The 25,582-nt window shown below is 45.7% G+C and overlaps 1 protein-coding gene across 7 annotated transcripts in view; it reads left to right on the top strand.

Annotated features, from left to right (window-relative positions):
- Positions 1-232: 232 nt before the first annotated feature.
- The window catches only part of LOC109879494 (kinesin-like protein KIF3A), a 32,223-nt gene continuing 6,873 nt past the window's right edge, over positions 233-25,582 (top strand). The window contains exons 1-13 of one of the 7 annotated variants that reach the window (XM_031789632.1): positions 233-402; positions 1,068-1,350; positions 1,751-1,895; positions 2,186-2,270; positions 2,862-2,967; positions 3,385-3,524; positions 4,084-4,281; positions 9,841-10,015; positions 11,587-11,676; positions 19,719-19,796; positions 21,801-21,809; positions 24,592-24,751; positions 24,938-25,118. In XM_031789632.1, the coding sequence (XP_031645492.1) occupies positions 397-402; positions 1,068-1,350; positions 1,751-1,895; positions 2,186-2,270; positions 2,862-2,967; positions 3,385-3,524; positions 4,084-4,281; positions 9,841-10,015; positions 11,587-11,676; positions 19,719-19,796; positions 21,801-21,809; positions 24,592-24,751; positions 24,938-25,118 (1,656 nt within the window). In that variant the 5' untranslated portion in view covers positions 233-396. Of the gene's footprint in view, positions 403-573; positions 679-1,067; positions 1,351-1,750; positions 1,896-2,185; positions 2,271-2,861; positions 2,968-3,384; positions 3,525-4,083; positions 4,282-9,840; positions 10,016-11,586; positions 11,677-19,718; positions 19,797-21,800; positions 21,810-24,591; positions 24,752-24,937; positions 25,119-25,582 lie in introns of those variants that run through there. The other 6 variants (XM_031789630.1, XM_031789631.1, XM_031789633.1 and 3 more) reach the window with 6 other exon arrangements.

Raw genomic sequence — 25,582 nt, forward strand, 5'->3', positions numbered from 1 at the left:
ATACTCGTTTTATTGGCTGTTGCATGGATCCTGTTCTCCTGTTCTGTTTTTCATCTTACTCTTTGTCTTAACGTTTTTCAACTAACATTTTAGGTGAATACAAAACTGTGACGTTGTTCACTAAGACAAACACAGTGAAAAAAGCCAGGCCTTTTGCCTCCACTTATAGCTATGCCATCTCTACTGTCCTTTACTGTACACTACCAAGCTATTGCCCCCCATCATTTTACTGCGCAGCCGCAGATTCAATGTGACAACAAACGTTATCAGCATTGGAGAAAATGGGCACAGCATTGGCATCTAACTCATTTTGATAAGATAAAAACTTCCATCAAACCATCAAAACGCGTTTGCTTTTGTCTCATATGATTTAATAATCAAAACTGAAGTCTTAAAATGCCGGTAAGTGGTCTCTTTTGTATTTCTCTGTATTTGTGTTTTTCAGAGGGGTCCTCCCTTCTTTTTTTTGATGTGATGCTAACTACCTTACCTTGCTATAGTTAGCTTCGTCTTGTGTTTTGGATGAGTTAGCATTAGCTATTTCCAATCTGTTTTTAGACCAGCGTAATTATATTTTATAGAGATGTAGCCACGTTAAAACTAGGATGCAACAAGCTCTTCCAGCCAAGTTGTTGTGTTACTACGTTTTATTCGTTGTGCATAGCGATGCTGCAGCTGGTTAGTTAACATGCTAACATTAGCTTCCTTGCATGCAATACATTGCAGTATAGCGAACCAGCTAACTAACTAGCTACGTGCCAGCACGTATTGATTGGTCATCCATTGAACTAGCGACTAGATGTTTCAACTATCTTGACAGTTAATTAGCTACCTAACTAACTATCTTTGCTAACGTTAGCTGTACTGTAATGTTAGCTTGCTAACTGAATTCATTGAGACAAGTTAGCCAGCCAGTTTGATCTCTCCCTTTGCTGTGGTGAGGTTAATAACGTTAGCTATGAGCAGTGTTTTCATATTGCATTACATGACATCATGCTGAGCCATCGGCTCTGACATCACGTAGCTACTAGGTGGCTGGCATCATGCATAGTTATTCCCCTTTGCAGAGCAACAAGATGGACAAATCTGACAAGCCGGAAGTCATGGACAACGTCAAAGTGGTTGTGCGATGTCGACCGCTGAACCAGAAGGAGAGGAGTATGGGCCACAAGCAGGCCGTCAGTGTGGATGAGAACCGAGGGACCATAACCGTCAACAAATTAGAGACCACCCACGAACCCCCCAAGACCTTCACATTTGACACGGTGTTCGGACCAGACAGCAAACAGCTGGACGTTTACAATCTTACAGCTCGCCCCATCATAGACTCAGTATTAGAGGGTTACAATGGTAAATGCAGAGAGGATTTGAAATGATCTGAATGATGGAAACGCTTTTCCCAATTTGCTGTTGCTGACACGCCATGTAAAACGATACAACTGCATGTGTTGACTGACTGACAATGGCTTTTGTGAATACCTTTTTAGCAGAACCCCCCCCCCCCCCCCCCCCCGCTCCTCCACCATTGTTTATAAGTGATAGCCTCCATTCAGTTGTAGTGATGTGTGCTGTCAGTGTGTATTCAGATTAGGGGTGTTTCTGTTCCATCCACCACGAGGAGGCGGTTTCCCAGACACAGATTAAGCCTAGTAGATGTTCTCCATGGATGCGTTTTAGTCCAGGACTAGCCTCAATCTGGCTGGGGAACCGCCTCCTTAGTGTTTTAATACTGAGCCTGTGTTTACTCCAGGGACCATCTTCGCGTACGGACAGACAGGGACAGGAAAGACGTTCACCATGGAGGGAGTGAGGGCAGTACCAGAGCTCCGAGGAATAATCCCCAACTCCTTTGCTCATGTGTTCGGCCACATCGCCAAAGCAGAGGGCGACACCCGGTAAGGACATTTAACACAAACAGGCAAAAACAATGAAACAATACTAGTTTATTGGCAATTGTTTGATGCAACATGATAAGACTGACTTGACTTATTCCTTTCAGCCCCTAGGAGAGCAAAATGCCTCAATCACGCAACTCTGGTTAAGACACTGGTTGGAGTCAATGTAAACGGGAACATTCTTAGGCATATAAGAAAAAAAAGACCGCCACTGTTTTTGACACGCTTGTTGCTCACTGTCTCTCAGTTGAAGGTTGATCTGAAATAAGTAGCTTTCCGGTCAACTGCAGGTTCTTAGTTCGCGTCTCTTATCTGGAGATTTACAATGAAGAAGTGAGGGACCTGCTGGGGAAGGACCAGATGCAGAGGCTAGAGGTAAGAGGATATGACATGACATGCTTCTCAGAATAAACATCCCATTCATTTAGCAAGAAGTAGCTGTATGACAATGCTGTAGAAATGAAGAACATGACCCATAATTATGATCGTTCGTTAGATTAACCATACAATAATATAAGGCACTAAACCCTGGCGCTAGGTAGTAGTTTATTGGTTGGATTTGATTTGAAGACCACAGTGACCAAATGATAAAGTAGAGTATGATAACGTTGTTGGTTCCGTGAAGGACAGAACAGGACATTACACCATACTAGGGGCCCAGAAAGGGAACTAAAGATGATTTCTTTATCATAACTAATCTCCATTGGTTTGTCAATAATACATCAATGTCGTTGGTTCCTGAAAGGAGACAACAGGACATAGCACATGACTGTGGAATGTTCTCTGTTAAGGGAACTATAGACGATTTAAACCTCTCATAATTCACTTCTTAGTTTCTAATACAGATGAGCATGATAACGTTGTTGGTTCCCAGGAGGGAACTTAAGATATGAATGTATAAGAGGAATTAGAGAGTATTGCCGGCTCCTAACTCATGTCATTGCTTTGTGTTGGTGTGACCGCCAGGTGAAGGAGAGGCCTGATGTGGGTGTTTACATCAAGGACCTGTCTGGTTATGTGGTGAACAACGCTGATGACATGGACCGGATTATGACAATGGGGCACAAGAACCGTAAAGTTTCACATTAAACATTTTATAAGTGTTCTAAGCATTCAAATTCATGAGAATTTATACCATTTGCAAGGCCCCCCCTCACAAAAGAGGTTTATGGGGCGGCAGGGTAGCCTAGTGGTTAGAGCGTTGGACTAGTAACCAGAAGGTTGCAAGTTCTAACCCCCGAGCTGACAAGGTACAAATCTGTCGTTCTGCCCCTGAACAGGCAGTTAACCCACTGTTCCTAGGCCGTCATTGAAAATAAGAGTTTGTTCTTAACTGACTTGCCTAGTTAAATAAAGGTAAAATAAATAAAATAGCCTCAAGGGTCTTTTCCTGCTTGAATAAAGGTTATACCACACTCATGGAAGTGTGACCAAGAAAATGCATTCTGATGAATTTGACGTTTCTGAAAGTGTTCTTTATCCCACCCAGGCTCGGTTGGCTCCACCAACATGAATGAACACAGCTCTCGCTCTCATGCCATCTTCACCATCACCATCGAGTGCAGCGAGAAGGGTGTGGATGGAGACCAGCACGTACGCATGGGAAAACTCCACTTAGTGGATCTGGCGGTAAGGAAGTCACATGAAGAATTAAAAATATCATTTTTCTCAACAGATGGAATCACCCATAGAGGAAACTTGATGCTTTTTCGGGAGTAAGAAAATGATTGGTAACTGTTTTTTGAGATATAAGAACATAATCTGTATAGATTACTTTCATACATTTCTCTGCCTTGGGTCTTCTTAGTCTCTGCAATGGGAATTCTAATTCTAATTTCAATACAGGACTTTTATGAACATTTTGACTCCAATGATGAGTTTTTAAAGGCCGCTAGGGGAAGTCAGTAAGGCATGTTGAGCGTGTTCTACATTTATTGTGGAATAGAAATGCATCTGTGGCTTTATAAGGTGCGGCCCCTCTGTCTGTCTCTGTCTGTCTCTCTGACTCTCTCTCTCTGTCTGTGTCTCTCTGTGTCTTTCTCTGTCTGTCTCTGTCTGTCTCTCTGTCTCTGTCTGTCTCTCTGTCTCTCCCTCTGTCTCACCCCCCCCCCCCCCCCCCCACATAGCAAACGAAAGAAAACATAAAAACACCAGTTAACCCACCACACTGTCCCCTGTCCCCTCCCAGGGTTCTGAGCGTCAGGGGAAGACAGGAGCGACGGGCCAGCGGCTGAAAGAGGCCACTAAGATCAACCTGTCTCTGTCCACGCTGGGTAACGTCATCTCCGCTCTGGTGGACGGGAAGAGCACCCACGTCCCCTACAGGAACTCCAAACTCACCCGCCTGCTGCAGGACTCACTGGGGGGAAACTCCAAGACCATGATGGTAACTATAACAACACTTCCTGCTGCTTTAATGCTATGGGTACACCCCATTAGTGTCAATGGTAGCAATGACTCGTTAGTTTCAAGTTAATGTCACATGCACAGTGAAATGCCTTTCTTGCCAACTCAGAACCCAACAATGTAAATCTAGAAAAAACACATCAGAGAAATATGAAGAACACAATAAGTAAGTAAGTATACTATATACAGGCTCAGTTCAATACCATACTATATACAGGGTCAGTTAATACCATACTATATACCATACTATATACAGGGTCAGGTCAATACCATACTATATACAGGCTCAGTTCAATACCATACTATATACAGGCTCAGTTCAATACCATACTATATACAGGGACAGGTAATACCATACTATATACAGGGTCAGGTAATACCATACTATATACAGGCTCAGTTCAATACCATACTATATACAGGCTCAGTTCAATACCATACTATATACAGGCTCAGTTCAATACCATACTATATACAGGGACAGGTAATACCATACTATATACAGGGTCAGGTAATACCATACTATATACAGGCTCAGTTCAATACCATACTATATACAGGCTCAGTTCAATACCATACTATATACAGGGACAGGTAATACCATACTATATACAGGGTCAGTTAATACCATACTATATACAGGCTCAGTTCAATACCATACTATATACAGGCTCAGTTCAATACCATACTATATACAGGGACAGGTAATACCATACTATATACAGGGTAATTTCAGTACTATCGTATAAACAGACTCCGTTCAATGCCATACTACACTGCTCAAAAAAATGAAGGGAACACTTAAACAACACAATGTAACTCCAAGTCAATCACACTTCTGTGAAATCAAACTGTCCACATAGGAAGCAACACTGATTGACAATAAATTTCACATGCTGTTGTGCAAATGGAATAGACAACAGGTGGAAATTATAGGCAATTAGCAAGACACCCCAAATAAAGGAGTGGTTCTGCAGGTGGTGACCACAGACCACTTCTCAGTTCCTATGCTTCCTGGCTGATGTTTTGGTCACTTTTGAATGCTGGTGGTAGCATGAGACGGAGTCTACAACCCACACAAGTGGCTCAGGCAGTGCAGCTCATCCAGGATTGCACATCAATGCGAGCTGTGGCAAAAAGGTTTGCTGTGTCTGTCAGCGTAGTGTCCAGAGCATGGAGGTGCTACCAGGAGACAGGCCAGTACATCAGGAGATGTGGAGGAGGCCATAGGAGGGCAACAACCCAGCAGCAGGACCGCTACCTCCGCCTTTGTGCAAGGAGGAGCAGGAGGAGCACTGCCAGAGCCCTGCAAAATTAGCTCCAGCAGGCCACAAATGTGCATGTGTCTGCTCAAACGGTCAGAAACCGACCCCATGAGGGTGGTACGAGGGCCCGACGTCCACAGGTGGGGGTTGTGCTTACAGCCCAACACCGTGCAGGACGTTTGGCATTTGCCAGAGAACACCAAGATTGGCAAATTCGCCACTGGCGCCCTGTGGTCTTCACTGATAAAAGCAGGTTCACACTGAGCACATGTGACAGACGTGACAGAGTCTGGAGACGCCGTGGAGAACGTTCTGCTGCCTGCAACATCCTCCAGCATGACCGGTTTGGCGGTGGGTCAGTCATGGTATGGGGTGGCATTTCTTTGGGGGGCCGCACAGCCCTCCATGTGCTCGCCAGAGGTAGCCTGACTGCCATTAGGTACCGAGATGAGATCCTCAGACCCCTTGTGAGACCATATGCTGGTGCATATAGACCTCATGTGGCTGGAGTGTGTCAGCAGTTCCTGCAAGACGAAGGCATTGATGCTATGGACTGGCCTGCCCGTTCCCCAGACCTGAATCCAATTGAGCACATCTGGGACATCATGTCTCGCTCCATCCACCAATGCCACGTTGCACCACAGACTGTCCAGGAGTTGGCGAATGCTTTAGTCCAGAGAGGAGGAGATCCCTCAGGAGACCATCCGCCACCTCATCAGGAGCATGCCCAGGCGTTGTAGGGAGGTCTTTCAGGCACGTGGAAGCCACACACACTACTGAGCCTAATTTTGACTTGTTTTAAGGACATTATATTAAAGTTGGATCAGCCTGTAGTGTGGTTTTCGACTTTAATTTTGAGTGTGACTCCAAATCCAGACCTCCATGGGTTGAGAAATTTGATTTCCATTGATAATTTTTGTGTGATTTTGTTGTCAGCACATTCAACTATGTACAAGTATTTAATAAGAATATTTCATTCATTCAGATCTAGGATGTGTTATGTTAGTGTTCCCTTAATTTTTTTGAGCAGTGTACATTCAGGGTCAGGTAATACCATACTATATACAGGGTCAGTTCAATACCATACTATATACAGGGTCAGTTCAATAGCATACTATATACAGGGTCAGTTCAATAGCATACTATATACAGGGTCAATTAATACCATACTATATACAGGGTCAGTTCAATACCATACTATATACAGGGTCAGTTCAATACCATACTATATACAGGGTCAGTTCAATACCATACTATATACAGGGATAGTTCAATACCATACTATATACAGGGTCAGTTCAATACCATACTATATACAGGGTCAGTTCAATACCATACTATATACAGGGTCAGTTCAATACCATACTATATACAGGGTCAGTTCAATACCATACTATATACAGGGTCAGTTCAATACCATACTATATACAGGGTCAGTTCAATACCATACTATATACAGGGTCAGTTCAATACCATACTATATACAGGGATAGTTAATACCATACTATATACAGGGTCAGTTAATACCATACTATATACAGGGTCAGTTAATACCATACTATATACAGGGTCAGTTAATACCATACTATATACAGGGTCAGTTAATACCATACTATATACAGAGTCAGTTCCATACCATATTTACAATGTGCAGGGATACTGGAGTGATGGAGGTTGATATGTATAGGGGTAAGGGGACAGGGATACTGGAGTGATGGAGGTAGATATGTATAGGGGTAAGGGGACAGGGATACTGGAGTGATGGAGGTTGATATGTATAGGGGTAAGGGGACAGGGAGGTAGATATGTTTAGGGGTAAGGGGACAGGGATACAGGAATGATGGAGGTAGATACAGTGGGGGAAAAAAGTATTTAGTCAGCCACGAATTGTTTAAGTTCTCCCACTTAAAAAGATGAGAGAGGCCTGTAATTTTCATCATAGGTACACTTCAACTATGACAGAAAAAATGAGAAAAAAAAATCCAGAAAATCATATTGTAGGATTTTTAATGAATTTATTTGCAAATTATGGTGGAAAATAAGTAAGGGTAAGGGGACAGGGATACAGGATTGATGGAGGTAGATATGTATATGGGTAAGGGAACTAGGCAACATGATATAAGTGTGAGTGATAAGATGATGGAGTGTGAGTGTGTAGGTCCCTGTGTGAGTGTGTAGGTCCCTGTGTGAGTGTGTAGGTCCCTGTGTGAGTGTGTAGGGCCCTTTGTGGGTGTGTAGGGCTCTGTGTGTGTGTGGGGGGGGCTCTGTGTGTGTGTGTGTGTGGGGGGGGCTCTGTGTGTGTGTGTGGGGGGGCTCTGTGTGTGTGTGTGTGTGGGGGGGGGGCTCTGTGTGTGTGTGGGGGGCTCTGTGTGTGTGTGGGGGGCTCTGTGTGTGTGTGTGTAGGGCCCTGTGAGTGTGTGTGTGTGTAGGGCCCTGTGTGTGTGTGTGTGTGTAGGGCCCTGTGTGTGTGTGTAGGGCTATGTGAGTGTGCGTGTACGACCCTGTGAGTGTGCGTGTACGGCCCTGTGAGTGTGTGTGTAGGGCCCTGTGCGTGTGTAGGGCCCTGTGAGTGTGCGTGTGTAGGGCCCTGTGAGTGTGCGTGTGTAGGGCCCTGTGAGTGTGCGTGTGTAGGGCCCTGTGAGTGTGCGTGTGTAGGGCCCTGTGAGTGTGCGTGTGTAGGGCCCTGTGAGTGTGCGTGTGTAGGGCCCTGTGAGTGTGCGTATACGACCCTGTGAGTGTGCGTGTGTAGGGCCCTGTGAGTGTGCGTGTGTAGGGCCCTGTGAGTGTGCGTGTGTAGGGCCCTGTGAGTGTGCGTGTGTAGGGCCCTGTGAGTGTGCGTGTGTAGGGCCCTGTGAGTGTGCGTGTGTAGGGCCCTGTGAGTGTGCGTGTGTAGGGCCCTGTGAGTGTGCGTGTGTAGGGCCCTGTGAGTGTGCGTGTGTAGGGCCCTGTGAGTGTGCGTGTGTAGGGCCCTGTGAGTGTGCGTATACGACCCTGTGAGTGTGCGTGTATGACCCTGTGAGTGTGTGTGTATGACCCTGTGAGTGTGCGTATACGACCCTGTGAGTGTGCGTATACGACCCTGTGAGTGTGCGTATACGACCCTGTGAGTGTGCGTGTATGACCCTGTGAGTGTGTGTGTATGACCCTGTGAGTGTGTGTGTATGACCCTGTGAGTGTGCGTATACGACCCTGTGAGTGTGCGTATACGACCCTGTGAGTGTGCGTATACGACCCTGTGAGTGTGCGTATACGACCCTGTGAGTGTGCGTGTGTAGGACCCTGTGAGTGTGCGTGTGTAGGGCTCTGTGAGTGTGCGTGTGTAGGGCCCTGTGAGTGTGCGTGTGTAGGGCCCTGTGAGTGTGCGTGTGTAGGGCCCTGTGAGTGTGCGTGTGTAGGGCCCTGTGAGTGTGCGTGTGTAGGGCCCTGTGAGTGTGCGTATACGACCCTGTGAGTGTGCGTGTATGACCCTGTGAGTGTGCGTATACGACCCTGTGAGTGTGCGTATACGACCCTGTGAGTGTGCGTATACGACCCTGTGAGTGTGCGTATACGACCCTGTGAGTGTGCGTGTGTAGGGCCCTGTGAGTGTGCGTGTGTAGGGCCCTGTGAGTGTGCGTATACGACCCTGTGAGTGTGCGTATACGACCCTGTGAGTGTGCGTGTGTAGGGCCCTGTGAGTGTGCGTATACGACCCTGTGAGTGTGCGTGTGTAGGGCCCTGTGAGTGTGCGTATACGACCCTGTGAGTGTGCGTGTGTAGGACCCTGTGAGTGTGCGTATACGACCCTGTGAGTGTGCGTATACGACCCTGTGAGTGTGCGTATACGACCCTGTGAGTGTGCGTATACGACCCTGTGAGTGTGCGTATACGACCCTGTGAGTGTGCGTATACGACCCTGTGAGTGTGCGTATACGACCCTGTGAGTGTGCGTATACGACCCTGTGAGTGTGCGTATACGACCCTGTGAGTGTGCGTATACGACCCTGTGAGTGTGTTTAGAGACAGGGCAGTAATAAAAGGTCAATAAAGATACAAGCTTAACTCAGTCGGTGTATCTATTTTGTTAGCTATTTATCAGTCTTATTGCCTGGAGATATATTAGATTAAATAGCAACTTACATCCAACTGGAATCAAATTAGAACACTATTATAAATAAATATACAAATATGACATTTATTTAGATGTCTACCGAGCTCTCGTTCCTTGCTGTTCTCTCATAGAAAGGTTTTGCTCTGTCGTGATATGTATTGTCATAAACCTTCTCCACTGTCAGTGTGCGAACATCGGCCCAGCGGACTACAACTATGACGAGACCATCAGCACGCTGCGTTACGCAAACCGGGCCAAGAACATCAAGAACAAAGCCCGGATCAATGAAGACCCCAAGGATGCCCTGCTACGGCAGTTCCAGAAGGAGATCGAAGAGCTTAGGAAGAAACTCCAAGAAGGTCAGTTAGTGGTCCTCTCTATTGATGCTGTCTTCATTTGGGACAGGAGTTGTAATATGACAAACACACTTCTGTGTTCAAGTTAGGATTGGGTCCAAAGACTTTAAGGGCAAATTTCTTGTTTCCTAGTCTTAGACTGAAAGGCATGCTTAATGGAGAAACGTTCTAGTAAGCCTGCACTAAGGGTTTCAGGAGAGTTAGCCTGCACTAAGGGTTTCAGGAGAGTTAGCCTGCACTAAGGGTTTCAGGAGAGTTAGCCTGCACTAAGGGTTTCAGGAGAGTTAGCCTACACTAAGGGTTTCAGGAGAGTTAGCCTGCACTAAGGGTTTCAGGAGAGTTAGCCTGCACTAATGGTTTCAGGAGAGTTAGCCTGCACTAAGGGTTTCAGGAGAGTTAGCCTGCACTAAGGGTTTCAGGAGAGTTAGCCTGCACTAAGGGTTTCAGGAGAGTTAGCCTGCACTAAGGGTTTCAGGAGAGTTAGCCTGCACTAAGGGTTTCAGGAGAGTTAGACTGCACTAAGGGTTTCAGGAGAGTTAGCCTGCACTAAGGGTTTCAGGAGAGTTAGCCTGCACTAAGGGTTTCAGGAGAGTTAGCCTGCACTAAGGGTTTCAGGAGAGTTAGCCTGCACTAAGGGTTTGAGGAGAGTTAGCCTGCACTAAGGGTTTGAGGAGAGTTAGCCTGCACTAAGGGTTTGAGGAGAGTTAGCCTGCACTAAGGGTTTGAGGAGAGTTAGCCTGCACTAAGGGTTTGAGGAGAGTTAGCCTGCACTAAGGGCTTAAGGAGAGTTAGCCTGCACTAAGGGCTTAAGGAGAGTTAGCCTGCACTAAGGGCTTAAGGAGAGTTAGCCTGCACTAAGGGTTTAAGGAGAGTTAGCCTGCACTAAGGGTTTGAGGAGAGTTAGCCTGCACTAAGGGTTTGAGGAGAGTTAGCCTGCACTAAGGGTTTGAGGAGAGTTAGCCTGCACTAAGGGTTTGAGGAGAGTTAGCCTGCACTAAGGGTTTGAGGAGAGTTAGCCTGCACTAAGGGTTTGAGGAGAGTTAGCCTGCACTAAGGGTTTGAGGAGAGTTAGCCTGCACTAAGGGTTTGAGGAGAGTTAGCCTGCACTAAGGGTTTGAGGAGAGTTAGCCTGCACTAAGGGTTTGAGGAGAGTTAGCCTGCACTAAGGGTTTGAGGAGAGTTAGCCTGCACTAAGGGTTTGAGGAGAGTTAGCCTGCACTAAGGGTTTGAGGAGAGTTAGCCTGCACTAAGGGTTTGAGGAGAGTTAGCCTGCACTAAGGGTTTGAGGAGAGTTAGCCTGCACTAAGGGTTTCAGGAGAGTTAGCCTGCACTAAGGGTTTCAGGAGAGTTAGCCTGCACTAAGGGTTTCAGGAGAGTTAGCCTGCACTAAGGGTTTCAGGAGAGTTAGCCTGCACTAAGGGTTTCAGGAGAGTTAGCCTGCACTAAGGGTTTCAGGAGAGTTAGCCTGCACTAAGGGTTTCAGGAGAGTTAGCCTGCACTAAGGGTTTAAGGAGAGTTAGCCTGCACTAAGGGTTTAAGGAGAGTTAGAACTGAATTCTGTTCTGCTGTTCCAGGGGAAGAGATCTCCGGGTCAGAGGGCAGTGGATCAGAAGAGATGGATGAAGGAGATGACGAGGGAAGAGAGGGACGAAGCAAGCGGAGAGGTAAGGGGCCCCGTTCTCCCTCTCTCCCAACAGGAGTGTGCTAATAGTACTTTGGCTCCTTATGAAGTTCACTAGGCTACTTTGAAGGGTACTAGTTCTCTGTGAAGGGCCCTTTGCTTCTGAACTGTACTGGGCTTTGGTTAGAAGGAGTCCACTATATAGGGAACAGGATGCTATTTGGGATGCAGCAGAGGACTGTTCCCCAGTCCCCATGTTGCTTTTTAAAAACGGAATATATGAATAAAATATGTTTCAGAGAAGTTGGGGTTTGTTTATGGAAACAGCAGAAAGATGCAATCTGAGAGGGGGGGAAAGCTGATGCATGAATGCTTCTACATACACTTATCTTAACCATTTGTGGTTGATGCTATCATCAAAGGGTTAACCCTCCCACATGTAAAACATATTGGCCCTAAAAGTTGTCAGCGAGATGTTTGTCATGATTATTTAATGTGGGCTTATTTCCTGATGACTACAATGAGTCAGCGTCCCCTTTTCTAAATAATCGCACTAAAAGTACCTAGAAAATGTGTAGAGAGAGAGAGAGAGAGAGAGAGAGAGATAGAGAGAGAGTAAACCATGGCATCTGCCCTTTATGTATGACAAAAGGTGGAAAATATGAATCTGTGAAACTGTTCACACTTACAGTGCCTTCAATGTATTTACACCCTTTTTCAAAATGGATTAAATATGTTTTTCTCTCACCCATCTATATACAATACCCCATAATGACAGTGAAAACATGACTTTTGAAATGTTTCCACATTTATTGAAAATGAAATAGTTCTGTATCTCATTTACATAAGTATTCACACCCCTCAGTCAATATTTTGAAGATGCACCTTTGGCTGTGATTACAGCTGTGAGTCTTTCTGGGTAAGTATCTAAGAGTGAATACAGCTGAGTCTTTCTGGGTAAATCTCTAAGAGTGATTACAGCTGTGAGTCTTTCTGGGTAAGTCTCTAAGAGTGATTACAGCTGTGAGTCTTTCTGGGTACGTCTCTAAGAGCTGTGAGTCTTTCTGGGTAAGTCTCTAAGAGTGATTACAGCTGTGAGTCTTTCTGGGTACGTCTCTAAGAGCTGTGAGTCTTTCTGGGTAAGTCTCTAAGAGCTTTGCACACCTGGATTGTACAATATTTGACCATTATTCTTTTCAAAATTCTTCAAGCTCTGTCAAATATGAAGTCGGTCGTTACTAGACAACCATTTTAAAATCTTGCCATAGATTTTCAAGCTGATTTAAGAAGAAAAAAATGAACTTGGCCATCCAGGAACAATCACTGACTTCTTGGTAAACAACTTCAGTGTAGATTTGGCCTTGTATTTTAGGTTCTTGTCCTTCTGAAAGGTGACTTCATCTCCCAGTGTCTGGTAGAAAGCAGACTGAACCAGATTTTCCTCTAGGATTTTGCCTGTGTTTAGCTCCATTCCATTTCCAGTCTCCGGTTTTAAGGGTTACAAGCATAACAATTACCTACAGTATAACATGATACAGCCACCACTATGCTTGAAAATATGGAGAGTGGTACTCACTAATACTCCTTCCGTGGCCTCCAACTGCTCTTAAACGCTAGTAAAACCAAATGCAGTCTTTTCAACCGTTCGCTGCCCGCACGCCCGACTAGCATCACCACCCTGGATGGTTCCAACCTTGAATATGTGGACATCTATAAGTACCTAGGTGTCTGTCTAGACTGTAAACTCTCCTTCCAGACTCATATCAAACATCTCCAATCTAAAATCAAATCTAGAGTCGGCTTTCTATTCCGCAACAAAGCTTCCTTCACTCACGCCGCCAAACTTACCCTAGTAAAACTGACTATCCTACCGATCCTCGACTTCGGCGATGTCATCTACAAAATAGCTTCCAATACTCTACTCAGCAAACTGGATGCAGTTTATCACAGTGCCATCCGTTTTGTAACTAAAGCACCTTTTACCACCCACCACTGCTCTAGTCGGCTGGCCCTCGCTACATATTCGTCGCCAGACCCACTGGCTCCAGGTCATCTACAAGTCCATGCTAGGTAAAGCTCCGCCTTATCTCAGTTCACTGGTCACGATGGCAACACCCACCCGTAGCACGCACTCCAGCAGGTGTATCTCACTGATCATCCCTAAAGCCAACACTTCATTTGGCTGCCTTTCCTTCCAGTTCTCTGCTGCCTGTGACTGGAGCGAATTACAAAAATCGCTGAAGTTGGAGACTTTTATCTCCCTCACCAACTTCAAACATCTGCTATCTGAGCAGCTAACCGATCGCTGCAGCTGTACATAGTCTATCGGTAAATAGCCCACCCAATTTACCTACCTCATCCCCATACTGTTTATATTTATTTACTTTTCTGCTCTTTTGCACACCAGTATCTCTACCTGTACATGACCATCTGATCATTTATCACTCCAGTGTTAATCTGCAAAATTGTAATTATTTGCCTACCTCCTCATGCCCTTTGCACACATTGTATATAGACTATATTTTTTTCAACTGTGTTATTGACTTGTTAATTGTTTACTCCATGTGTAACTCTGTGTTGTCTGTTCACACTGCTATGCTTTATCTTGGCCAGGTCGCAGTTGTAAATGAGAACTTGTTCTCAACTAGCCTACCTGGTTAAATAAAGGTGGAATAAAATAAAAAATAATGTGTTGTATTGGATTTGCCCCCAAACATAACACTTTATATTCAGGACAAAAAGAGAATTGCTTTGCCACAGTTTTTGCAGTGTTACTTTATGCAAAGTGTAATTCATAACTTCACCCAAAGGGATATTCAACGTCTGCTTTTTTTTTTTTTACCCATCTACCAATAGGTGCCCTTCTTTGTGAGGATTTGGAAAACCTCCCTGGTCTTTGTGGTTGAATTTGTGTTTGAAATTCACTGCTTGACTGAGGGACCTTACAGATAATTGTATATATGGGGTACAGAGATGATGTAGTCATTCAAAAATCATGTTAAACACTATTATACAGAGTGAGTCCATACAACTGATTATGTGACTTGTTAAGCACATTTTTACTCCTGAACTTATTTAGGCTTGTCATAACAAAGGGGTTGAATACTTATTGACTCAATACATTTCAGATTTTCATTTTTAAATTAAATTGTAAAACTTTCTGAGAAACATAATTCCACTTGGACATTATGGGGTATTGTGTGTAGGCCAGTGACAACAAATATCAATTTAGTCCATTTAAAAATTCAGACTGTGACAACAACAAAATGTGGAAAAGGGGTGTGAATACTGTCTGAAGGCGCTGTACACATCCGAATGATCGTTCAGTCATCATTCTCAAAGTATTACTTTATTTATTGGGACCTCCTGATACTCGTTCTATCGTGGTATAGCTAGTGCCTTGACAGTTGTTCTTGGTCATGTGACCTGATCAGTAAACTGTCTGGATGTAGTCTTTGTGCTCTTAGTTTTACATGAGATGCTATTGTCCTGCACTGTACATTATTTAGTGTATTAGGGCTGGGTGATATGACCTAAAAATATATATATATTTGATTTATTTACTTATGGACGATTCACAATATACACAGAGGACACCTGTTCTTTTATAATAGACTGACCAGGTGAATCCAGGTGAAAGATATGGTCCCTTTTAATGAAATAGACTGACCAGGTGAATCCAGGTGAAAGATATGGTCCCTTTTAATGAAATAGACTGACCAGGTGAAAGATATGGTCCCTTTTAATGAAATAGACTGACCAGGTGAATCCAGGTGAAAGATATGGTCCCTTTTAATGAAATAGACTGACCAGGTGAATCCAGGTGAAAGATATGGTCCCTTTTAATGAAATAGACTGACCAGGTGAAAGATATGGTCCCTTTTAATGAAATAGACTGACCAGGTGAATCCAGGTGAAAGATATGGTCCCTTTTAATGAAATAGACTGACCAGGTGAATCCAGGTGAAAGATATGGTCCCTTTTAATGAAATAGACTGACCAGGTGAATCCAGGTGAAAGATATGGTCCCTTTTAATGAAATAGACTGACCAGGTGAATCCAGGTGAAAGATATGGTCCCTTTTAATGAAATAGACTGACCAGGTGAATCCAGGTGAAAGATATGGTCCCTTTTAATGAAATAGACTGACCAGGTGAATCCAGGTGAAAGATATGGTGAAAGATATGGTCCCTTTTAATGAAATAGACTGACCAGGTGAATCCAGGTGAAAGATATGGTGAAAGATATGGTCCCTTTTAATGAAATAGACTGACCAGGTGAATCCAGGTGAAAGATATGGTCCCTTTTAATGAAATAGACTGACCAGGTGAAAGATATGGTCCCTTTTTGATGCCACTTGTTAAATCCACTTAAATCCGGTTCAATCAGATTTTCAAACATTGAGACATGGATTGTGTACGTGAGCCATTGAGGGTCAATGGACAAGACAAAATATTGAAGTGCCTTTGAACAAGGTATGGTTGTAGGTGCCAGGCGGTTTGTGTCAAGATGTGCAACGCTGCTGGGTTTTTCACACTCAACAGTTTCCCGTGTGGATCAATAATGATCCACCACCCAAAGGACATCCAGCCAACTTAACACAACCGTGGGAAGCATTGGCATCAACATGGGCCAGCATCTCTGTGGATCGCTTACGACACCTTGTAGACTCCATGCCATGACAAATTGAGGCTGTTCTGAGGGGGACGCTCTGAATGTTTAGAGTGGATGCACACACACTAGGGCTGGGAGAGTGGATGCACACACACTAGGGCTGGGAGAGTGGACACCTTGTAGACGCCATGACAAATTGAGGCTGTTCTGAGGGGGACGCTCTGAATGTTTAGAGTGGATGCACACACACTAGGGCTGGGAGAGTGGATGCACACACACTAGGGCTGGGAGAGTGGACACCTTGTAGACTCCATGCCATGACAAATTGAGGATGTTCTGAGGGGGACGCTCTGAATGTTTAGAGTGGATGCACACACACTAGGGCTGGGAGAGTGGATGCACACACACTAGGGCTGGGAGAGTGGACACCTTGTAGACTCCATGCCATGACAAATTGAGGCTGTTCTGAGGGGGACGCTCTGAATGTTTAGAGTGGATGCACACACACTAGGGCTGGGAGAGTGGATGCACACACACTAGGGCTGGGAGAGTGGACACCTTGTAGACTCCATGCCATGACAAATTGAGGCTGTTCTGAGGGGGACGCTCTGAATGTTTAGAGTGGATGCACACACACTAGGGCTGGGAGAGTGGATGCACACACACTAGGGCTGGGAGAGTGGACACCTTGTAGACTCCATGCCATGACAAATTGAGGCTGTTCTGAGGGGGACGCTCTGAATGTTTAGAGTGGATGCACACACACTAGGGCTGGGAGAGTGGATGCACACACACTAGGGCTGGGAGAGTGGACACCTTGTAGACTCCATGCCATGACAAATTGAGGCTGTTCTGAGGGGGACGCTCTGAATGTTTAGAGTGGATGCACACACACTAGGGCTGGGAGAGTGGATGCACACACACTAGGGCTGGGAGAGTGGACACCTTGTAGACTCCATGCCATGACAAATTGAGGCTGTTCTGAGGGGGACGCTCTGAATGTTTAGAGTGGATGCACACACACTAGGGCTGGGAGAGTGGATGCACACACACTAGGGCTGGGAGAGTGGACACCTTGTAGACTCCATGCCATGACAAATTGAGGCTGTTCTGAGGGGGACGCTCTGAATGTTTAGAGTGGATGCACACACACTAGGGCTGGGAGAGTGGATGCACACACACTAGGGCTGGGAGAGTGGACACCTTGTAGACTCCATGCCATGACAAATTGAGGCTGTTCTGAGGGGGACGCTCTGAATGTTTAGAGTGGATGCACACACACTAGGGCTGGGAGAGTGGATGCACACACACTAGGGCTGGGAGAGTGGACACCTTGTAGACTCCATGCCATGACAAATTGAGGCTGTTCTGAGGGGGACGCTCTGAATGTTTAGAGTGGATGCACACACACTAGGGCTGGGAGAGTGGATGCACACACACTAGGGCTGGGAGAGTGGACACCTTGTAGACTCCATGCCATGACAAATTGAGGCTGTTCTGAGGGGGACGCTCTGAATGTTTAGAGTGGATGCACACACACTAGGGCTGGGAGAGTGGATGCACACACACTAGGGCTGGGAGAGTGGATGCACACACACTAGGGCTGGGAGAGTGGACACCTTGTAGACTCCATGCCATGACAAGATGGCATGATTTGTTTGAATGTTTTCTCAAAATTAACTTTGTTGTACAATTGAAGTCAAATAGACCGCATTTCAAACAGTCAGCAATAATCTGATGAATTCACGATTTATAAGCCTTCCAGAACCATCAGACCCACTAATAATTTCATTATTTTATCAAAATAGTTGAATCTGCGTTTTTGCAATAGTCACTGATCTGTCTATGAAAATGCCCCTTTGGTTACAAATCTGCCTGCAATTTGAAGAGTTGAAATTTTAACTTCCCTATTGGTGTTTTTTTTTAACATCGATTCTTGTTATTCAGGCGTGTGGAACATGGAACTAAAATATACATTCAAATGAAAGTAATATCGCCCAGCCCTAGTGTGTGTGCATCCACTCTCCCAGCCCTAGTGTGTGTGCATCCACTCTCCCAGCCCTAGTGTGTGTGCGTCCACTCTCCCAGCCCTAGTGTCTGTGCATCCACTCTCCCAGCCCTAGTGTGTGTGCATCCACTCTCCCAGCCCTAGTGTGTGTGCATCCACTCTCCCAGCCCTAGTGTGTGTGCATCCACTCTCCCAGCCCTAGTGTGTGTGTGCATCCACTCTCCCAGCCCTATTGTGTGTGCGTCCACTCTCCCAGCCCTAGTGTGTGTGTGTCCACTCTCCCAGCCCTAGTGTGTGTGCATCCACTCTCCCAGCCCTAGTGTGTGTGCATCCACTCTCCCAGCCCTAGTGTGTGTGCGTCCACTCTCCCAGCCCTAGTGTGTGTGCATCCACTCTCCCAGCCCTAGTGTGTGTGCATCCACTCTCCCAGCCCTAGTGTGTGTGCATCCACTCTCCCAGCCCTAGTGTGTGTGCATCCACTCTCCCAGCCCTAGTGTGTGTGTGCATCCACTCTCCCAGCCCTAGTGTGTGTGCGTCCACTCTCCCAGCCCTAGTGTGTGTGTGTGTCCACTCTCCCAGCCCTAGTGTGTGTGCATCCACTCTCCCAGCCCTAGTGTGTGTGCATCCACTCTCCCAGCCCTAGTGTGTGTGCATCCACTCTCCATGCCCTAGTGTGTGTGCATCCACTCTCCAGCCCTAGTGTGTGTGCATCCACTCTCCCAGCCCTAGTGTGTGTGCATCCACTCTCCCAGCCCTAGTGTGTGTGCATCCACTCTCCCAGCCCTAGTGTGTGTGCGTCCACTCTCCCAGCCCTAGTGTGTGTGCATCCACTCTCCCAGCCCTAGTGTGTGTGCATCCACTCTCCATGCCTTGCTAAATGTCGCTGGCTGTATAAAGCATTTAGGATTGGCCTCTAGGCTGATTGGCTTCAGGTTATATAAAGCATTTAGGATTGTCCTCTAGGCTGATTGGCTACAGGTTATATAAAGCATTTAGGATTGACCTCTAGGCTGATTGGCTACAGGTTGTATAAAGCATTTAGGATTGGCCTCTAGGCTGATTGGCTACAGGTTGTATAAAGCATTTAGGATTGTCCTCTAGGCTGATTGGCTACAGGTTATATAAAGCATTTAGGATTGGCCTCTAGGCTGATTGGCTACAGGTTGTATAAAGCATTTAGGATTGTCCTCTAGGCTGATTGGCTACAGGTTATATAAAGCATTTAGGATTGGCCTCTAGTCTGATTGGCTACAGGTTATATAAAGCATTTAGGATTGACCTCTAGGCTGATTGGCTACAGGTTTGTTGCTCTTTTTACAGGATCCCATCCCCTGATCTTCCTCTCTTTCTCCTCTCTCTTTCTCTCTCTCCCCATCCTTCCATCGCCCCCCCCCCCCCCTCTCTCCATCTCTCTCTGTGTTTGACGTGTCCCTGTTGAGTGTCTACTCTACTCTGTGTTGCAGGCAGTGGCAGCAGCATCAGTAGCTCAGACTCCTCTATAGAGGCACAGACCACTGAGGAGAAACCCCAGGCTCAGACTAGTGAGTGGGAGCAGCTTGTTGTCTGCACTACCAACCCTACCACCAACTGCTAGTTAATATGTTCCAGGGACTGTATTCACAAAGCATCTCCGAGTTGAGAGTGCTGATCTAGGATCTGTTTTGGCTTTTAGGCCTATATCATAATGCTTTTATGGACAAGGGGACCTGCTCCTAGATCAACACCTACTCTGAGGAGCCTGTATACATCAGGAACAGGCTAACCAACTACCCCTTCTTAATGTTAAACTCCCCTGCCTGCCCGTCCTGCCAGTCCTAATGTTAACCTCCCCTGCCTGCATGCCTCCCCCTGCCAGTCCTATAGATAAAAGGTACCCAGCCTGTCCTATAGATAGGTACCCAGCCTGTCCTATAGATAGGTACCCAGCCAGTCCTATAGATAGAAGGTACCCAGCCAGTCCTATAGATAGAAGATACCCAGCCAGTCCTATAGATAGAAGGTACCCAGCCAGTCCTATAGATAGAAGGTACCCAGTCTCCCTGCCAGTCCTATAGATAGAAGGTACCCAGCCTGCTCTGCCAGTCTTATAGATAGACGGTACCCAGCCTGCCCTGCCAGTCTTATAGATAGAAGGTACCCAGCCTGCTCTGCCAGTCTTATAGATAGAAGGTACCCAGCCTGCTCTGCCAGTCTTATAGATAGAAGGTACCCAGCCTGCCCTGCCAGTCCTATAGATAGAAGGTACCCAGCCTGCCCTGCCAGTCCTATAGATAGAAGATACCCATCCTGCCCTGCCAGTCCTATAGATAGAAGGTACCCATCCTGCCCTGCCAGTCCTATAGATAGAAGGTACCCATCCTGCCCTGCCAGTCCTATAGATAGAAGGTACCCATCCTGCCCTGCCAGTCCTATAGATAGAAGGTACCCATCCTGCCCTGCCAGTCCTATAGATAGAAGGTACCCATCCTGCCCTGCCAGTCCTATAGATAGAAGGTACCCAGCCTGCCCTGCCAGTCTTATAGATAGAAGGTACCCAGCCTGCTCTGCCAGTCTTATAGATAGAAGGTACCCAGCCTGCCCTGCCAGTCCTATAGATAGAAGGTACCCAGCCGGCCCTGCCAGTCCTATAGATAGAAGGTACCCATCCTGCCAGTCCTATAGATAGAAGGTACCCAGCCAGTCCTATAGATAGAAGGTACCCATCCTGCCAGTCCTATAGATAGAAGATACCCAGCCGGCCCTGCCAGTCCTATAGATAGAAGGTACCCAGCCGGCCCTGCCAGTCCTATAGATAGAAGGTACCCAGCCTGTCCTGCCAGTCCTATAGATAGAAGGTACCCAGCCGGCCCTGCCAGTCCTATAGATACAAGGTACCCAGCCTGTCCTGCCAGTCCTATAGATAGAAGGTACCCAGCCTGTCCTGCCAGTCTTATAGGTAGAAGGTACCCAGCCTGTCCTGCCAGTCCTATAGGTAGAAGGTACCCAGCCCAAACGCCTCTACAAACAGCAATACAAACTGCTTTCTACAACCTTCATTGTATTGCTGGCTGTAAGTCATATTGTACATGGAAGATGGTTTCACAGAAGTTGGTTGGTGCTAGACTGACTGGGGGGGATAGAGTTGAACCTAAGAAGGATGATGTCTCAGCTGACACTACTGCTACATGTCTATCTAACCACTATATCAACACTACTGCTACATGTCAATCTATCTAACCACTATATCAACACTACTGCTACATGTCTATCTAACCACTATATAAACACTACTGCTACATGTCTTTCTAACCACTATATCAACACTACTACTGGGTTTCTGTGTCTCAATTTGTCTGTCTCTCCCTCGTTCTGTCTGTCTGCCTCTCTCCCTCTGTCGGTTTATCTCTCCCTTTATCTCGTTCTGTCTCTCTGTTTGGGTGTGTCTGTGCCTCCTCTCTGTAGAATCTATAAGACTGTTCCAGCTCACTGTGTAATCTCTTCTTTCTCCTGCTGGTGCAAAATGCTTCCTGTTTGACTCTGACTCGCTATTCTCCTCTTAATACAAGAAGACAGAGGTTGGTGCCAAAACATCCTCTATAGATAAATAACTCTCAACTGACCACAATCAATGGCTGTGTTCCAAACTGTACCCTATTCTCCACATTTTTGGCCCGAGTCAAAAGTAGTGCACAAAATAGTTAAGGAGCCGTTTGGGATACAACCAATGTCTCTGGTCTGGTCTTGGATCTGTATGTGCCCAGGCAACTTATTTACTCTGGTTGTCAGACAGATCTGGGACCAGGTTATATTTGCAATGTCTTTCAGTGAACTATAGAATGTTTTTAAATGATCAAACTAATGTAATTGAACCAGCTTTTAAAGCGAAAAATAAATAAATACATCGTCAACGGAATGAAATCTATGGCTGAGTCGGTCAGTCAATATGAATGAAGGTTCTCTCTACTGTACTGCCACTCTGTCTGTCAAGGTCTTTCCCACCACGTACGTCTCCATGTCTCTGAGAGAGAGACACCACGTATGTCTCCATGTCTCTGAGAGAGAGACACCACGTACGTCTCCATGTCTCTGAGAGAGAGACACCACGTATGTCTCCATGTCTCTGAGAGAGAGACACCACGTATGTCTCCATGTCTCTGAGAGAGAGACACCACGTACGTCTCCATGTCTCTGAGAGAGAGACACCACGTATGTCTCCATGTCTCTGAGAGAGAGACACCACGTATGTCTCCATGTCTCTGAGAGAGAGACACCACGTATGTCTCCATGTCTCTGAGAGAGAGACACCACGTACGTCTCCATGTCTCTGAGAGAGAGACGTGCTTGAAGAGGAAATAACTGCCCTGATCTTAAGTTAGAAGGCCTGAGGCCTGCACTTTGTCTAGCAACCGGTTCTCAGATGGCACCCTGTTCCCTTTATAGTGCACTACTTTTGACCAGGGTTCATAGGGTAGTGCACTACTTTTGACCAGGGTTCATAGGGTAGTGCACTACTTTTGACCAGGGTTCATAGGGTAGTGCACTACTTTTGACCAGGGTTCATAGGGTAGTGCACTACTTTTGACCAGGGTTCATAGGGCTCTGTGCAAATGTAGTGCACTATAAAGGGCACAGGGTGTCAGTTGGGACATACACAGAGGTTCTTTTAAAATCACCCTTCAACTTCCTGCTCTTAATCTGATTGAATATCTTCTCCAGAAAGTACTGACTGCTGTCTCATCAAGGAGCTAATTCATGTCGATACTGTTTTTACTGCTCTGTAGAAGAGCAGCTACTATCTAACACGTTGAGAGTGTATTAAATCTAATATTTGACTAATTGGCCGTTGTAATATGATGTGTTGTCTTAGCCTGGTCCCAGGTCTGTTTGTGCACAGTGTGACAACAACCATAGGAGTTGGCAAGATAAGCACAAACAGATCTGGAATCAGACTAGTGCTGTCTAAGCAAACCTACGAATCAGACTGGGTTGGGTGTAGGGTGATGTTCGCCCTGAGATGCAGATCTTAGATCAGCATTCTGTACCTAGGGGGAACTTCCACCCTTAGTGGGTGGATTGAGGTGGTGGGAACTAAAACAATGACACGGCATTAAGAAACATCCATGCATAGATGTTATCATCTACGTGTACCTACATGCACTCTCAATTACCTCAACTAACCGGCACATTGACTCTCAATTACCTCGACTAACCGGCACATTGACTCGTGTACCGGTTTTCCACTGTAAAAAATCTAACTGCATTGTTGGTTAGGGGCTCATAAGTAAGCATTTCACTGTATGGTCTACACCTGTTGTATTCAGCATTTCACTGTATGGTCTACACCTGTTGTATTCAGCATTTCACTGTATGGTCTACACCTGTTGTATTCAGCATTTCACTGTATGGTCTACACCTGTTGTATTCAGCATTTCACTGTAAGGTCTACACCTGTTGTATTCAGCATTTCACTGTATGGTCTACACCTGTTGTATTCAGCATTTCACTGTATGGTCTACACCTGTTGTATTCAGCATTTCACTGTATGGTCTACACCTGTTGTATTCAGCATTTCACTGTAAGGTCTACACCTGTTGTATTCAGCATTTCACTGTATGGTCTACACCTGTTGTATTCAGCATTTCACTGTATGGTCTACACCTGTTGTATTCAGCATTTCACTGTATGGTCTACACCTGTTGTATTCAGCATTTCACTGTAAGGTCTACACCTGTTGTATTCAGCATTTCACTGTATGGTCTACACCTGTTGTATTCAGCATTTCACTGTATGGTCTACACCTGTTGTATTCAGCATTTCACTGTATGGTCTACACCTGTTGTATTCAGCATTTCACTGTATGGTCTACACCTGTTGTATTCAGCATTTCGCTGTATGGTCTACACCTGTTGTATTCAGCATTTCACTGTATGGTCTACACCTGTTGTATTCAGCATTTCGCTGTATGGTCTACACCTGTTGTATTCAGCATTTCACTGTATGGTCTACACCTGTTGTATTCAGCATTTCACTGTAAGGTTATACACCTGTTGTATTCAGCATTTCACTGTATGGTCTACACCTGTTGTATTCAGCATTTCACTGTATGGTCTACACCTGTTGTATTCAGCATTTCACTGTATGGTCTACACCTGTTGTATTCAGCATTTCACTGTATGGTCTACACCTGTTGTATTCAGCATTTCACTGTATGGTCTACACCTGTTGTATTTGACGCATGTGACTAATAACATTTGATTTGATGGTGGCTGTGGACTTGGGGGATGCTTCTATAAGTCAAATAAATGATGATCACTATTATTATTATTATTATTATTATTAATATTAATATTATTAAAGGGAAGAAGAAGAAGGTTTCTCCTGACAAGATGGTGGAGATGCAGGCGAAGATCGAGGAGGAGAGGAAGGAGCTAGAAGCCACACTGGACATGGAGGAGGAGGAGAGGAACAAGGCCAGGGCAGAACTGGAGAAGAGAGAGAAGGATCTCCTCAAAGCGCAGTGAGTCTGGGGTTACAAACATTCCCTAAGTTCCCAAGTTTTCCAGAAATCATGGTTGAAGATGGATGCCCTCTTGTCGATCAGAGACCTCTAGAAGGGTATAAGGAATATGTCAGAAACTCCATCTAGCCTACTAAAGCTATTTTCAGATCTACTGAGCCCTGACCTCTAACCACCTTCCCCCAGGCAGGAGCATCACCTGCTGCTGGAGAAGCTGTCAGCCCTGGAGAAGAAGGTGATCGTAGGAGGAGTGGACCTCCTGGCCAAGGCTGAGGAGCAGGAGAAACTACTGCAGGAGTCTAACAATGAGTTAGAGGAGAGACGCAGGAGGGCTGAGCAGCTCCGCAGAGAGCTAGAGGAGAAGGAGGTATACCATCTTACACACTGTATCACAGTGGCCTTCAGAAAGTATTCAGACCCTTTTACGGTTTCCATGTTTTAGTTGTTACAGCCTGAATTTGAAATATATCAAATTTAGATTGTTGTGTCACTGGCCTACACACAATACGGGGCGGCAGGGTAGCCTAGTGGTTAGAGCGTTGGACTAGTAACCGGAAGGTTGCAAGTTCAAATCCCTGAGCTGACAAGGTACAAATCTGTCGTTCTGCCCCTGAACAGGCAGTTAACCCACTGTTCCTAGGCCGTCATTGAAAAAAAGAATTTGTTCTTAACTGACTTGCCTGGTTAAATAAAGGTCAAATAAATACCCCATAATGTCAAGGTGGAATTATGTTTTATTTTATTTAGGCTGTAACACAAGAACATTTGGAGAAAGATAAGGGGTGTGAATACTTCCTGAAGGCACTGTACCATCAACTCACCTGGAGGAGA

The sequence above is a fragment of the Oncorhynchus kisutch genome, linkage group LG15, assembly GCF_002021735.2.
Source record: "Oncorhynchus kisutch isolate 150728-3 linkage group LG15, Okis_V2, whole genome shotgun sequence".
NCBI classification, from domain to species: Eukaryota; Metazoa; Chordata; class Actinopteri; order Salmoniformes; family Salmonidae; genus Oncorhynchus; species Oncorhynchus kisutch.